The sequence below is a fragment of the Melospiza melodia genome, chromosome Z (assembly GCF_035770615.1).
Source record: "Melospiza melodia melodia isolate bMelMel2 chromosome Z, bMelMel2.pri, whole genome shotgun sequence".
Classification (NCBI taxonomy): Eukaryota; Metazoa; Chordata; class Aves; order Passeriformes; family Passerellidae; genus Melospiza; species Melospiza melodia.
This window is the reverse complement of record NC_086226.1, coordinates 72,457,403-72,471,279: the sequence shown is the minus strand read 5'-3', so window position 1 is coordinate 72,471,279 and position 13,877 is coordinate 72,457,403. Positions and strand designations below refer to the sequence as shown.

At 38.3% G+C, this 13,877-nt stretch overlaps 1 protein-coding gene and 1 long non-coding RNA gene across 4 annotated transcripts in view; one reads left to right on the top strand and one right to left on the bottom strand.

The window, feature by feature from the left end:
- Positions 1 to 9,664, bottom strand: part of CEP120 (centrosomal protein 120) — a 37,842-nt gene extending 28,178 nt beyond the window's left edge. Inside the window, exons 1-8 of one of the 2 annotated variants that reach the window (XM_063179972.1) lie at positions 9,500 to 9,664; positions 8,228 to 8,384; positions 7,205 to 7,319; positions 6,164 to 6,305; positions 3,976 to 4,124; positions 2,757 to 2,954; positions 501 to 728; positions 42 to 249 (exon numbers count right to left, since the gene is read on the bottom strand). In XM_063179972.1, coding sequence (XP_063036042.1) covers positions 42 to 249; positions 501 to 728; positions 2,757 to 2,954; positions 3,976 to 4,124; positions 6,164 to 6,305; positions 7,205 to 7,319; positions 8,228 to 8,384; positions 9,500 to 9,551 — 1,249 coding nt within the window. In that variant the 5' untranslated portion in view covers positions 9,552 to 9,664. Of the gene's footprint in view, positions 1 to 41; positions 250 to 500; positions 729 to 2,756; positions 2,955 to 3,975; positions 4,125 to 6,163; positions 6,306 to 7,204; positions 7,320 to 8,227; positions 8,385 to 9,416 lie in introns of both variants that reach the window. The other variant, XM_063179974.1, reaches the window with a different exon arrangement.
- Positions 9,665 to 10,035: 371 nt separating this feature from the next.
- LOC134432203 (uncharacterized) lies at positions 10,036 to 13,843 on the top strand. Of its 2 annotated transcripts, XR_010031257.1 has the most exons (3): positions 10,036 to 10,262; positions 11,212 to 12,380; positions 13,755 to 13,843. It is a non-coding gene; the product is annotated as an uncharacterized LOC134432203 (long non-coding RNA). The 2 variants fall into 2 exon arrangements; XR_010031256.1 differs by lacking the exon at positions 13,755 to 13,843 and having other exon boundaries at positions 11,212 to 13,634.
- The last annotated feature ends 34 nt before the right edge of the window (positions 13,844 to 13,877 follow it).

The window sequence follows — 13,877 nt, the reverse complement described above, 5'->3', positions numbered from 1 at the left end:
CCACACTTAGCAACTGGGCAAAGAAATTATATACTACATACCCCTTTTCCTTGGTTTTGTGCCTTTTTCAAACTTAAGACTTTCCACTTCACTCTCTGTTGCTACATCTTCTTTTGAAGAACACTGTTCAGTTTGAGACGGGACATTTTGGGATCTCTGTTGCTGGCTCTCTGTTTTTCCACTAACAGGTGAAAGAACTTTCTCCTGTGGCTGTTTGGGTTCAGTTGCAGCATTTAAGGGAATCAAAGGCTGAAATAAATGATAGTTTTCTTATTGACCATAGCTTGCATTGAAAAATTCTGTCTATGACACTTCATAGTATGAGATTATTTTTCTGACACAGAAAAATGCCAATGAAAGAGTTATTCATATAAAGCAATTAATTATTTCATTTTTTTTTTTTTGTTTAACACAAAACCCAGTCAAATATGATTAAGAAACACTAATAATTTTTTAACATTAAACTGTGTCTAAACCAACAATGAACAGGTAAGACACACCTGCGTAGTCAAGTTCTCCCTTTGCAGAACTACAGATACCCCAACAGTAGGAGCCAGATCTAGAGGCAGTTGTGGCAGTTTCTTTTTAGCTCTATTTGGTGGAACAAGAACAAATGGTCCCTCTATTGCCACAGGGTGTTGGTCAATCTCCACATTTCCTCTCTTCAGCAGTCCTGACAGGGGAACTTCAGTACTTCCAAGAGAGTGGTCTCCACAGCAAAGATGGATCTGCACACACACAAAGGCATTAGAAAGTAACTGGTATGTGTAATTTGCACTGGAACCATCTGTGCACCCTCCACTAAAGGTAGCATAAATAAAACAAGTTATCATCCCTAACCCAGTCCCTGCATGCTGAGAATAAGAACAGCTATGAAATGTCAGTTTTGAGCAGATGGGATTTGTTCACTGATAGGGCAGCAGCAAATCACTGCACTGCTCTTCTGAGGACCTGTCATATCATTTCCTTCTGTGGGATAAATTCAGTACTCAGTGGCTTTTAAACACTGCCATTCATGCATAGGCATACAAAATGCATGACTGCAAAGTAATGAAAGAGATTACTTGAAGGCTTTGGGCATATATTTAGATACCACTTAACTGGGAAGGATTTTTGGAATTAACTGTGGTTTTAATTCCTGGTAAATATAATAATTTGAAAACTTGATTCAACTGTACGTTTCTTACAGAGTTTAATATTTATACCTACAAGTGAAAGATTGATCTTAAAAAAAAAAAACAAACAACACAAAAGGTATTCTATTTTCCTCAAAGTTACTCTTTGAAACTCAAATACTAACTTGCTTTTTCCCAAATAAGAGTCACTTCAGTTTTGATTTAGCAGATCAGAAGACTGTATTCCCATCCTTAATATTTATTGCACTTAAGGAGAACTGTTGTGTTGAAAGGTGGGAGTTGCCAGTATACATATCTAGGTGCACATATATACGTACATACATATAAATACGGTCATACAATACATACATACACACATTCTAATCTGGCAACTAGCACCTTTTACAACCAAAGTCTCCATTTTTGGAAATATATGTTAAAATTAAGAATCAGAACACGGTGCTCTGATCCTGTATCCTAAGACTTAAGATGCTGAGTGAGAACTCAAAGGAAGAAAACTCCAAATCAATATGTGGATCTGACCACAAAAGAACTTTTGTTCAAAAAATTGTTCTTTACATATGATGCAAACATGCATAATTCCCCATTTATGTATCATATATGTTTAAAGACTGTTTTAGACTAAGAATAAATTCCAAACACACCAGTGGACATTGCTCCAAAAATACTTAAACTTGTGGCAAAAAAAAAAATTGAAACAATACAAGATTTGAACTAAAGCATTCTTAACCACTCTGCATAAAAACCCTAGAATGGTCTGTATAAACTTAAAAGAAAATAACTTTAAAGAGTCCAGATCCACAAATACTTTGTATAACTAATTCTGTCTTATTTACCAGCTACATTATCGGAAACCCTATACCACCCTCACTCAACAAAGCAGACTCTTGTTTTGTAATCTTGTAATTAGTTTGAGACATGCACAGATTGCCATAAATACTCTAAGTACTACCTGATGTTTAGAATCATAGATTTGCTTAGTTCAGAAAAGACCCTTAAGTCTACTGAGACCAGCTGTTAACCTAACTCTGCCAACTCACCACTGTCCTCCATTTAAAGGCAAGGCTAAAAAAGATAAGCAATATCCCGTAACAGCCCAAAAATGTCTGTAGTATATTTAGAAACAGCATTTGTCTACAGAGCAGGTAAAAAAGACAGACCTTCCTTATAATTCACACAAGATGTGCTGAGGACAGTGACTTTAGAACTGAGGCAAGAGTGACCTGAGCAGCTGGTACTGGATAACCATAGGTAGCACAAAGCAGGACTCTGGGTTGCAGATGGTCTGATTGCAGCGCAGACCCCAAAGCTCAGAGCTCTTCAGAGAGCCACATTAGCTCTTTGGGAAGATCATATTTCAGCAACAGCTTTTATCATGGCATGCAAACCACCTTGCAGTAACAGCAACTAATTAAAAAGACAGCACTCCATCTAGCTAGGAAACTTGGTGCTATGGTTTCCCTCACATCAGCAAGCTGACCACCTTATATTTGAGCTAAAATACTATAATACTGTCTTAGTTTGGAAACAGAAATGCTTCACAGATACAACCTGAGACACACTCTACTTCTTTAATTTTAATTATTTCTTTTCATTCACACTTGAAATTAAACAGCTTACCTGCAATTTTGACTGTGCACAAAGATAAAGTTGAAGAACATCTACTGTACTACGTATTCGAACTGAAGCTCTTTCTGGCTCAAAGTTTGGATTAATTAAATCAGTGAAAGGCTCATTTGTGACATCATTTCCCAGTAATGAATAGTAGAAAAAAAACTCAGGTTGTCGGTCAGGGAGCTTCATAGTACTAGGAACTAACTGAAAGAGATCAGAAGAGAATTATATATCTCTTTCCTTGATGCAGTTACAGTAATTCTGAAGCACTAGTTTGGAAATTAGAACTTAAAGACTGACCAGCTGACCTAAATCATATCTTGCACTCCACATAAAACTTATTATATTAATACTCAAAAATGTTTTACTTAAAGTAAAAAAGAGCAAGACTTGTCAACACCAAAGGCTGTAACTGACACGTATTTACTAACATCAAGTACCTCATAAATACTCAGAAATAAGCTATGCCTTCATAAAATATGTCCAATTATTAAATAATGCAGATTAGAAACTGTTATATAATTTATGTGATTAAATAAAAGACTGAAACAGACAAACTTCATCCTGTAGGCAACTGTGAATTCAATGCCTAAAGAGGCACATGCAACAAGCACGATCACTGTAAATTTTGCTTCTCAAGGTCCTACAATTCTGACATGGATAACTATTTTCCCTGAAAAAAAGAAACATGACAAGACTGAAGAGAGTTTATCATACACCATGAATTCTAGACCAATTAAAACAATGCTGTCAGTACAGCAAAAACACAGCAGCTAAGGTCTAAAGCTGAAACAACCATTAGCATGCCACTTCATCCAAGCTAGTAAGTCCTTCCCTCAGGCAATATACAAGCTCTGTCTTACATACTTGAAAAGCATTTCACCTTGTTTGAACTCCAGTGCACAGGCACCACACTGTAGACTGGTATTATCCACACAAACTTCTTACACAGTATTGCAGTACAAAAGTATAAATTTCATACAAATGCATCATTTGAAGTAAATACAGCTTTAGTACTTCAAAAGAATTATATTTCATCTGCAGTCTGAGATGTTAAGAACTTCATAAAGTTTTAAAATGAATATAAATTCACTTTGGGACAAGGTTATTTCTGGAAATAAGCTCAAAAAACCATTAAAAACGAATTAGAAATGCGGAATGGGAGGGTGAAAATATTAATGTGGGATAACACTTCTTAAAAACTACACATAGCAAGGAAACAGACCTGCTCCAACTGTGTGGCAAATGCAATGGTTACAGACAAAACAAAGTGATCCTTGCAATACTCTGCTGGTCCAATTTGATGATAGCCCTCTTCTTCATTCAAGACTGGCACAAGACTTTTAGGGTCCAGTTCACGAAAAAGGGTTAGTACTAGGAGAGAAGAAATAAACATGAGTAACTAGTGGCCTTTGCAATTGCTTTGATATATTTTAAGCATTACATATGGAAATTACATGTGGAAAGAAAAACTACAAAAAAAAGATCTTGATGTCTGCTACCAAAGTTTTGCAAAACACAAAGAAGTCTCTAGGTATACTTCGAAACAGCTACAAAAAATTCTGAAATTAACTTTTGTTCGCGACTGTTATGCTGAACACTATGCTAAACAGAATTCTAGTTCCTATTTTTATTTTGTGTTACAATGAGAAAGATTACAGTAACTGGAAGTTTATTTCAGTAGGCTAGAGTGTACCACGCTTTTTCTTTACTTTGCTCATTAAAGAAAATGCAGGACAGTAACTGCATATTGCAATCTATTGGAACAAGGATGCTGTGACATTCCACAGATCTTCAGAATGCTTCATTTAAAGATTTTTCATCTCAAGTCTTCAGTGCATAAAACTCTGTATTCTGGTTTGCTAGTTTTTGCTCTATAGTGCCCTCAGGTTACACGAAATAGAAATAATGACATAGCATTTTGTGAACAAAATAGTTCTGTTTCAAATACTAGAAGCTTTCGACAACTTAAGTCAGCAAAGAAAGAAAAGAGTGTACGTATACTAAACGGAAAAGTATCTGACCAGACTAGAACTGGGTAATACAGCTTTGTTATAGCCAGTACCCGGAACATTTACAACTGTGAAAACCCAGAAGTTCGTCTTTCCCCATCACATAAATATTATATTGACTAATTTTGACATGATGCAAAAAAAGGAAAGAGCTGGCAAACTTGTTTGTAGCAATTATTCCACAGAAAACATGAAATGGGAAACCGTGCTGAGTAAAGGCAGAAAGATTTTTTTTTTTTGCCAGTGTCACGAGGGATAGGAGAACTTGCAGGTACAAAGACCACATGGGAAGTGCAGACTAAGGAATCATTTAGAGTAGTTTTTTGCCTCCTTGACAGATGTTACAATATGGAAAGTTCCCTGCGTTTTGCTGTAATCCTGAAAGAATGGAGAAAGCTATCTTACACTGAAACTTAAATCCTGTCTTAACCAATCTTGAAATGCAGCCAAGTCAGTGAATTCTGGGCCAGAAGCTTATAAAACATTTACTGATCACTCTACTTCTACAAAATTACAGCTACAGATCACCAGCAGATAGCTGATGGATTTAGAATTAGAGAAAATGTACCTTCAGGGCAACAACACAAGTATGGTAAGGTATGGAGGAGAAAATCCAGTAGTTTTACCAAAAGGGTCATTTTTCAAAAGTTAAGTAGATAGGCATTCGGGTGAGAGAACAGGGCAAGATGGAAATATGTTTTTGTTTCTAAAATCTTTTGTTCTTTCAACATCTACTAACTTGCATTAAAAAGAAAACCAAAACACACAGATGAAAAAGTGACTTGAAGGCATAGCACAGAAAGGCACTAAACATTAACATTTGAGGTCCAATAGATTTTTGACACATTTCACTGATTTCCTTCAAGAAAAGTAAACAAGAGAATCCAGAATTGGAATGAGTCCCAACAGTAACCAGATGTTACTACAAAAAATCTTAACAATAGTACATAATTTAAGTACCTAAAGATTAGAAGAAGAACCGACCAAAAAAGAAGCAAGTCTACCCAGCAAATGAAACATTTTACTACTTTACAGTTCCAAGCCCAAACTACTGAAACCTTACCTTCTATAAAGGTAAAGCTCTTTCCCTATTTCTTTCATAACTTTCCAAAGCACACAAATACAAGTTAAATACTCAAGGGAGTTAACTATGAGCCCCTGATTCTCATTTTAAATACCAGTTGGTTTGCAACTTGTCCACCTAAAAGTCACACAATTATCACAGTAAAGAATCCCTGAAAAACTTACTACCACAAGGTACACTAATCAGCTGCAAAGGGTTTGCACTGAAACAGCTGTGATGTTAAAATTCTCTTGAGACTTAACAGATTTTCAACAAGTGATATGTCATCTGCCACAGGAAGATTTTTAAGTCAAAGTGAGCAATGTCATGTTACTTACACTTGCCTTCTCTAGGGGGTGCCTCCTTTGCTTTAAAATCATCAACTAGTGCTTTTGAGTCCGTCTCCAATGCAACACCAATTTGTATTTCAGGTTTAAACTTAGGGTACTTGTTACTAAGCAAAGGATACCATTTAGGTGCCTACAGAATGAAAAAAACAAAAATAAGACCCCAAAGTGTTTAAATACAACAGAAAAAAAATAGTATAATACTTTTGCAGGTAACTCAGTCTTAATCTAGCACTTCTACTTTATCATCTACAGAAATACACTTTGGTTTTTATTTCTAAAAATTTGGTGTATTTAGTACACTATTGTACTAAAATATTCTATAGAATGGTTACTGGATGACTACCTGAACATATTGTTTTTTTGACTGACTTGTACAGTGAAAAGGTTAGATAGAGAAATATACCACAAATCTTTATTTAGAAAACCTTCAAGTCCTCGACTGCACAGTAAGTCATATGCATTGAAAATGCTCTAGAAGAATGATGCCAGAATAGGACACCAGGCTCCTCGTATGACCCGTATCAAAGTTATGTTTTGGTCAAGCTTGATACAAGGGAGTTGGCTAATTAAATTTATATAAACAATGATATTGTGCTTTCTCTATGCTGTATTAAAGAGCTAGAAACAATCACCTAACACATCATTCTCCATGGAGGTCCACTATAAAAAAACAACTTAAGACTTGATTTCATGATGGAGACTCAATTCAATTGCTCCATATCTATTGCTAAGATAAAACCTTCCAGTTGATTAAATAATGAAATTGTGCAGATTAATTGGTTGCTAGTGATCCTATTATTCAATTCAGAAGTAAGCAAGACTAGTATCAACTGTATTTTTTAATTTGTGCATGTTCTCAGAATCAAGATGTCTCTCCTCTTACAAAAAGCAACAAAATCCCCCACATATGATCAGTTATACTCCTAAGTGAGACTCAAAAGTTTAGCCTATGCTTTAATTCAAATTATATTATCTGTAACAGCATTGTTGTCAAAACAAAATTTTAAATCTTGATATCCCATAAAGTACCTGTTTCTTTTCTGGGGCAGCCCTTAGATCCAGTACAATATAGCCTATATTCTCTTTAGCTGAAGATACAGGATCCAATGCAAAACATTGGAGTTTGATAGGTGTACGCTGCAGTCTGAAAAAGTAACTCAGTTGAAACATTAAATATAAAATGTATACCTGCAATTACTTCTCAAAGATAGTTCATAAGTTTCCAGCAAGCCAATGATACAAACTAGTTTCATTAGGTCAGAAACTGAACTTATATTGAACATACAAAAGTCATCACTAAGTGAGAGAATGAGCAAGTGGTTTAATTCCTGAGGAAGAGTGCATTGGAGCCTCAGTCTCAAGCGCTATTAAAAAGACATTAGCAACAAATAAACACTTCACTCACATAAAAGAAAAAAAGTACAGAGCCTCACACAAAATTTGAATTTCACTTGGAAGGGCATCTTAAAAACAGGACTTGTGGACAAGATTTTTGGGTAAAGCACCTGACTACTGCAAGGCACATATAAGACATGTAGCACATGGCAAATGTAGGCATCTTTCTCCGTCAAATAAAAATTATACAGCTTTTTTAAACTTCTTTATTAATATGGTCATAACATTACAACCTGTAAGTTGTAAGATTTATGAAATGAAATAACAGTTATGAAAACATTCAATTTCTCAGCTTATCTCTTTGAAATTTTCAAAAACTATTTACACAGGCTTTTCAGACTTGAAATTAAGTTAATTTTGTGCCACAGTATACATAAGAAAGCTTGACTGCAATGTTTGAATTACAGAATTATTAGTTTGCTCTAAGAGCCTGCGGGGTGTTTTTTAGTAGTGTGAAAATATACCCTTTAGAATTTTTAAACATCACTTGTCACACATTACCGTTTTTTGTACATTTTTCCATAACATTATTGTAGATAAAATAAATTTTCTATAGAACAATTCAGATGACAGTAAACCAAAAATTGTATTTCACTAACTGTAAAGACAAGAAAGTTAAATTTTATCTGCATATTAGACTTCACTTTTTAACATTACCTGTGCTGATGAAGTGCTTTCCTATCAAGTTCCCAGGCCAATTCTGTAGCAAATTCTGGCTGATCGGTATGCTCCACGGGGTCAGTAGCCAACTGTTCACCATCTAACTTGGCTTCAACTATAAGCATGTGCTTGGGTCGTTTTGGGAAACAGCGCCCTGTAAAAGAGTGGCATTGTATGTGCCATCAGTAAAAGAGATGCAAGAGCTAGATGGATGCCATAAATCAGTTACGTGAAATAACCTTCCCATGTCACCTTCCCTGCTCTGATCTTGAAAGAAAAAGTTTGCACTGTACAGAAATATGAAAGAATGTAACATGAAACAGACTATTTGTGAAGAAACAGGAAACTAAGTAACAAAGCAAAGTAGCAAGCGATTAGAATTATTTGAGAAATCTAGGATTGGCAATAGGTAAGGGAGCAGGCATGAGCAAGAGTGGAAGTTTTGCTTCAAGTGAAAAGGTTATGAACTGTCTGACATCCAAACAGAAATACATGATGTTGTAAAAGTATTGAATGGTGTTTCTCCTGCCACTTGCTGAAAAAAAAATTTATTGCCAGATTAGGAGAGCACCTAAAACCGTATAGGATTGGTCCTGGGCTCAGGATCATCCAGTATTCTGATTTGAGATGACAAAAAGAAGTAAAACATTACTTATATCACAGTGTGGGAAGACCATACTACAAGCATATCAGACGACAGGATCTTATTTGTAAGCTCCTTTGGCAAACTACATGAATGGACAGAGAAATAATAGGATTTACTTGACAAAAGGAAAGCATTCAGCCAAAACAACCCAAACTCCCAAACCAACCTCCAAAAGAGAAAAAGACATCCTAACAAATAACTCACGCACACACACTCTAATTAGACTACAGAAACTATAACCCCTGAAAATGCAAGACGACCAGCTGGATATACGTTTGTGTCAACACCTAAGGCTGATTGCTACGAAGGGGAAAAAAAACCCCAAAAAACAAAAAAAAACAGAATACTTTTTAAAAAACAAAACCAACAAAACCCAGATCCTCGGGGAACGACTGTAACTTTTCGCATTCACTTAATACATTGCGTAAATACCTCCAAAACCTAACAGAGGGTAGCCATCCCTGGCCTTATAATACGTACGTCCAAAGCTTTTTTTAATAACATCGGTTTACTCAACGCTGCTCAGTTTACCCCGCTCACCTCGGAGGCAAAGCCAGCCCTCATCTTCCCCTCGGGACAGAGGGGACGCGCAGCAACCGGGAGGCCACGACCCTCCCGCCTACCTTCCAGCACGGAGACGACGATCAGCAGCCGATCGGCGGCTCTGGAGACCATCTCCCCGCGCTGCCAGGGCCGGCAAGCGCGACCACTCCCGAGGCGGAGCGGAGAGAGCCGTGAGCTCTGGAGCCCGCCTTGCCGCCCGCCCGCCGCCCTTTTGCCGCCGCGGAGCCTTTAAACACCAACTGCCGCCGCTTCCGCCCGGCAACGCCGGCCCCGCCGCTTCCGCCGCCGGCCCCGCCCCGCCCCGCCGCCCCGGGGCCCCGGCACCGCCCCGCCCCGCCCCGAGACGGCCACTTCAGGGCCCCGGCACCGCCCCGGCACCGCCACTCCCGGGCCCCGGCACCGCCCCGAGACCGCCACTCCCGGGCCCCGGCACCGCCCCGAGACCGCCACTCCCGGGCCCCGGCACCGCCCCGGCACCGCCACTCCCGGGCCCCGGCACCGCCCCGAGACCGCCACTCCCGGGCCCCGGCACCGCCCCGGCACCGCCGCTCCGGGGACCCGGCTCCGCGCCGACCCCGCCCTCCGCACCGACGCACGGCCTGAGGGTGAGCTGCAGTGCCGCGGCGCGGAACCGTAGTCGAAAACCTCACAAATAAAAGTGTAAAAAGGTTTTTCACAAGCATTCTGCATTGGCAGTGGAGGAATGCTAGCTGCTTGCTGTTAAAGTGGGGAAGTTTCTTTTTTTTTTCGCCCGCCACTGTGAGGAGCGTCAGAGCAGGAGAATTTGAATCCAGTCATAGTGACATGCAGCTTTGTCCTCAGGTAATTTTTTATTGTCTTCCATACGAACTAATAATCAGGTAAGCAACAATATCACAAAAGTGTGTCGCTGCACCTGGCATCCCAAGTTAAACACAAGTGTCTTGACCATGAGGCGAAACGCCCCATTTTTAAGTTTATATTATTTTTTTTAGTAGATGGCCTAGCAAACTCTTTGTGTAGACATAAAATCCTTGAGTTTTAGTAACACATGTATTCTGTAAAGTTATTGAGTCATGATTTGCAAATACCAGGAGAGGGAGAAACTGTTTTCCATCTGCTAGAATTTTATTCTGGTTCTGAAACACTTCTCAAAAAGACACTTTGCTATATCCGAGTTGAATCTGCCCAAGTTCAGTTCTGGCTGCTCCTTTCTGTTGTGTCATCTTCAAGTGTCTAACACTGCACATGACACAGCAACTCTCCATCTCTACAGACTGAGTTCTTACGTTTTATCGCTGTCACCTTCTGCAAACCAGGCTGTAGGTACTTTTTATGCATACTTTTTACACAAAACCTGGAGGCAGACCTCCGAAAAATGAGTTACTTTGGCCAGTGAGGGAATGTGATCCCAGATGATAAAATATACAGTTTACCTGTACAGCTTTTTTATTTGAAAATTAATTTCTCTTGGTGTGATTCATAAAAATAATGTTATTGTGAACACTGTTGAATAAACAATCGCTTCTTGTAATTGTACGTGGATTTGCTTTTTGCCTATTTAGCAAGTTGGACTGGTTCAGCAGAGGGTCAGAAAAATACCAGAGCCAGCACAAAAAGACTGAGAGCATGTGACTAACAATGCTGGTTTATGGGTATTTATGTCTGCACATAGCAAAGCATCTCTCCTTTTGGTAACAGCAAGGCTTTAAATCAGGTCATCTAACTCATGGAACTTTATCCTTTGACATTTTCTCCTGGCTCTAACTTGACTTTTATTTTCATATTACAGGTATTAACTCTGCCAAGAGCCTCCTCACTATAAACGTTTCAGTAAAGACCTTTTTTTTAGTAAAATAAAAGAAGAAGATAGAGAGAAAAAAGACATTAAAAAGACAATGGGACCATCTTGGTATTATCATCTATGTTTACTTTGCAGTACACCAAGTCTTTCTTATTCATCCAAGAACCACCAAAGATTGTCTTCTTATTATTGCTGACTTGTATCTCACCTTGAGCATTTGCCTGCCGAGGTGTCAGATGCAGGATGTGCCCTATGCGAGGACACTGGCAGACAGCACACCTGTGGGACGTGTGCCCAGGCAGAGGAACACCTCTGCTTAGGGACAGAACTGTGGGAGGAGGTGAGTACATTCAGCAGCATCAGGGAGTCTGAGTGAGAGACAGACTGCTTGAAAAACCCCCTACCTTCCCAGGGACAAATCTGTCAGGCAGACAGGGTGCATGATACAGGGTATTCCCTATCTGATCTTTAATTTGCAGAACATCATGACTTAAGAGATCGGGGGGGAAATGGTGACAATTTCCTGCCTTGCACAGTGGAGCATCCCCTCCATTCCTATCCCGCCCTCCCAGGTGCCCTGGTATATAACAGCTACAAGGCTCTGCAAGTGCAGCTGAACAGCGACAAGAAGGATTGTTCATCTAGGTCAGAGATGTCACTGAGGTTAAGTCAGCTTAAGTCACTCCCTGTGTCAAGACTGCTCCCATACAGAAAAAGAGAAAAGACATGTCATTGTCATAGGAGACTTTCTTCTGAGAGGAACAAAAAACCCAATATGCACACTGGATCCAGTTCTTAAAGAAAGTCTGCTGCCCCTCAAAGCCTGTGTTAAAGACAGTAGGAGGAAGTTTTCTACTCTGGTACAGTCCTCAGATTATTAACTATTAATACTTTTTCAAGCAAGCAGTGATGAAATTGCAATAAGAAGTCCAAGGGCAATCAAAAAGGGAATTCAGCATCTTGAGACTTAACTGGTTAAGGAATCAGGAGCACATGTAAAATTCTCTATTGTTCCAGTTGCAGGGAATGATGAAGGAAGAAAGAGGAATCAGATCAAGAGAATAACAGATCAGTATCTGAATGTAAGACTGCTCAGACTTGTCCCTGGCAGAATTTTGTGGGTTTTGATCATCATAGTGCTCCCAGGCTTATTTCTAGTGAGCCTGTTTTTATGCCTTTTCCTCTTCAAATCTAGTTTAAAACTACTTTAATGAGGCCTGCTAACTCCTGAGTAAAGATCCTTTTCTCACTTTAAGACAGGTGCACCCCATTTGTCGGCAGCAGGCCTGATGATCAAAAATATTCAAGGGTTGTATGCGAGTGGACACAGCAGATTTCAGTTGGCCATATACTAATTTGTGCAGAAGGAATGGGTTTTGAAGTGTTAGAACAGTCACACAAGAATTAGGTTTTCTGCCCCTAAAAAGGTGGCAGGATTGATAGCCCAACTAAAATGGATCTGCACCAGTGCAAAGTATTACAAAGCCCAAAACCTACAATGCAAGCAGTCATGGAGAAATGGTGGGATAACTTGCGCTTCTGGAATGCTGCAACAGGCGGCTATAAACTATTCAGAATCAGCAGGGAAAGACAGCCTCTTTAGGAAGTGGAGGGGTTAGCGAGTGTTTTGACTGTCATCAAGAGCTTAGTGATGAAAGAATAAAACATGCTTTATTGAAATTTGTTTTGCTCTTTTCTAATTGCATTTATTGACTTCAAACTAAGGAAAACTCCGAACTAAGGAAAACTCCAAACAGTAGGGACAACTTATTGACTTTCACACTTCAATAATTGTACCAGACTTGGAAAAGTCATTTCATCTAAATGAAACAATATAAAGACAATGGTGGTGTTAAAAAAAATTTGCATATTACTTCTATTCAGCCCACTTCTTTCTAATAATTTGTGAGACTGTTTTAATCTATCTGAAATTATATAGACTTAAAAACCCCCAAGATACAACTGTAAAAAACACCTAATCCACTGAGAACATGTCATAAAATAGCCTGTTTCAACTACAGTCAGTTTCTATTACATTATATTAATGTGTTTGTCCATTTTATTTGATCTTTTAATTATTCTTCAACAAATTAATGTTATTAGGCTTCTCTTTTAGCAACAGAATTAGAACTGTAGCACTTAAAGTATGCATTTGTCAATCTGTACTCAAATTTCTGTGAAGAAGATAGAGACTGTCCAGTATCTTTTGCTATATTACTATCTTCACCTATCCTGCATGTCTAAGGAAACAACATAATTAACTTCAGGTGAATTCATATTTTAAGTTAGCTCATAAAATCAAATCAAGTAGTGAATGCTAGGTACAATACTTAAGTTAGCATTGGTTACAAAAATTTTTTCATCTAGACAATGGTTAAACTAATTATTGATTAAATAATTTATGAGTGCAATTATTAAATGCTTTTATCAACACTTTTTATGTTTATCTACTTGTTTACAGCCTATTAAGTTTTAATAGTTCTTAATTAGTAAATTATTTTTCTTGGCATTGTTATTTTTTTCAATCACAGGTTCACTTCCCATGGACATGACATGTCAATTTTTTCTCCATGTCTTTTCTCCATGTAAAATACCTCATTTTACAAAGTTCTTTATTCTGCCTTCTTTACTTTATTCTCTTAAATAAAAAAATT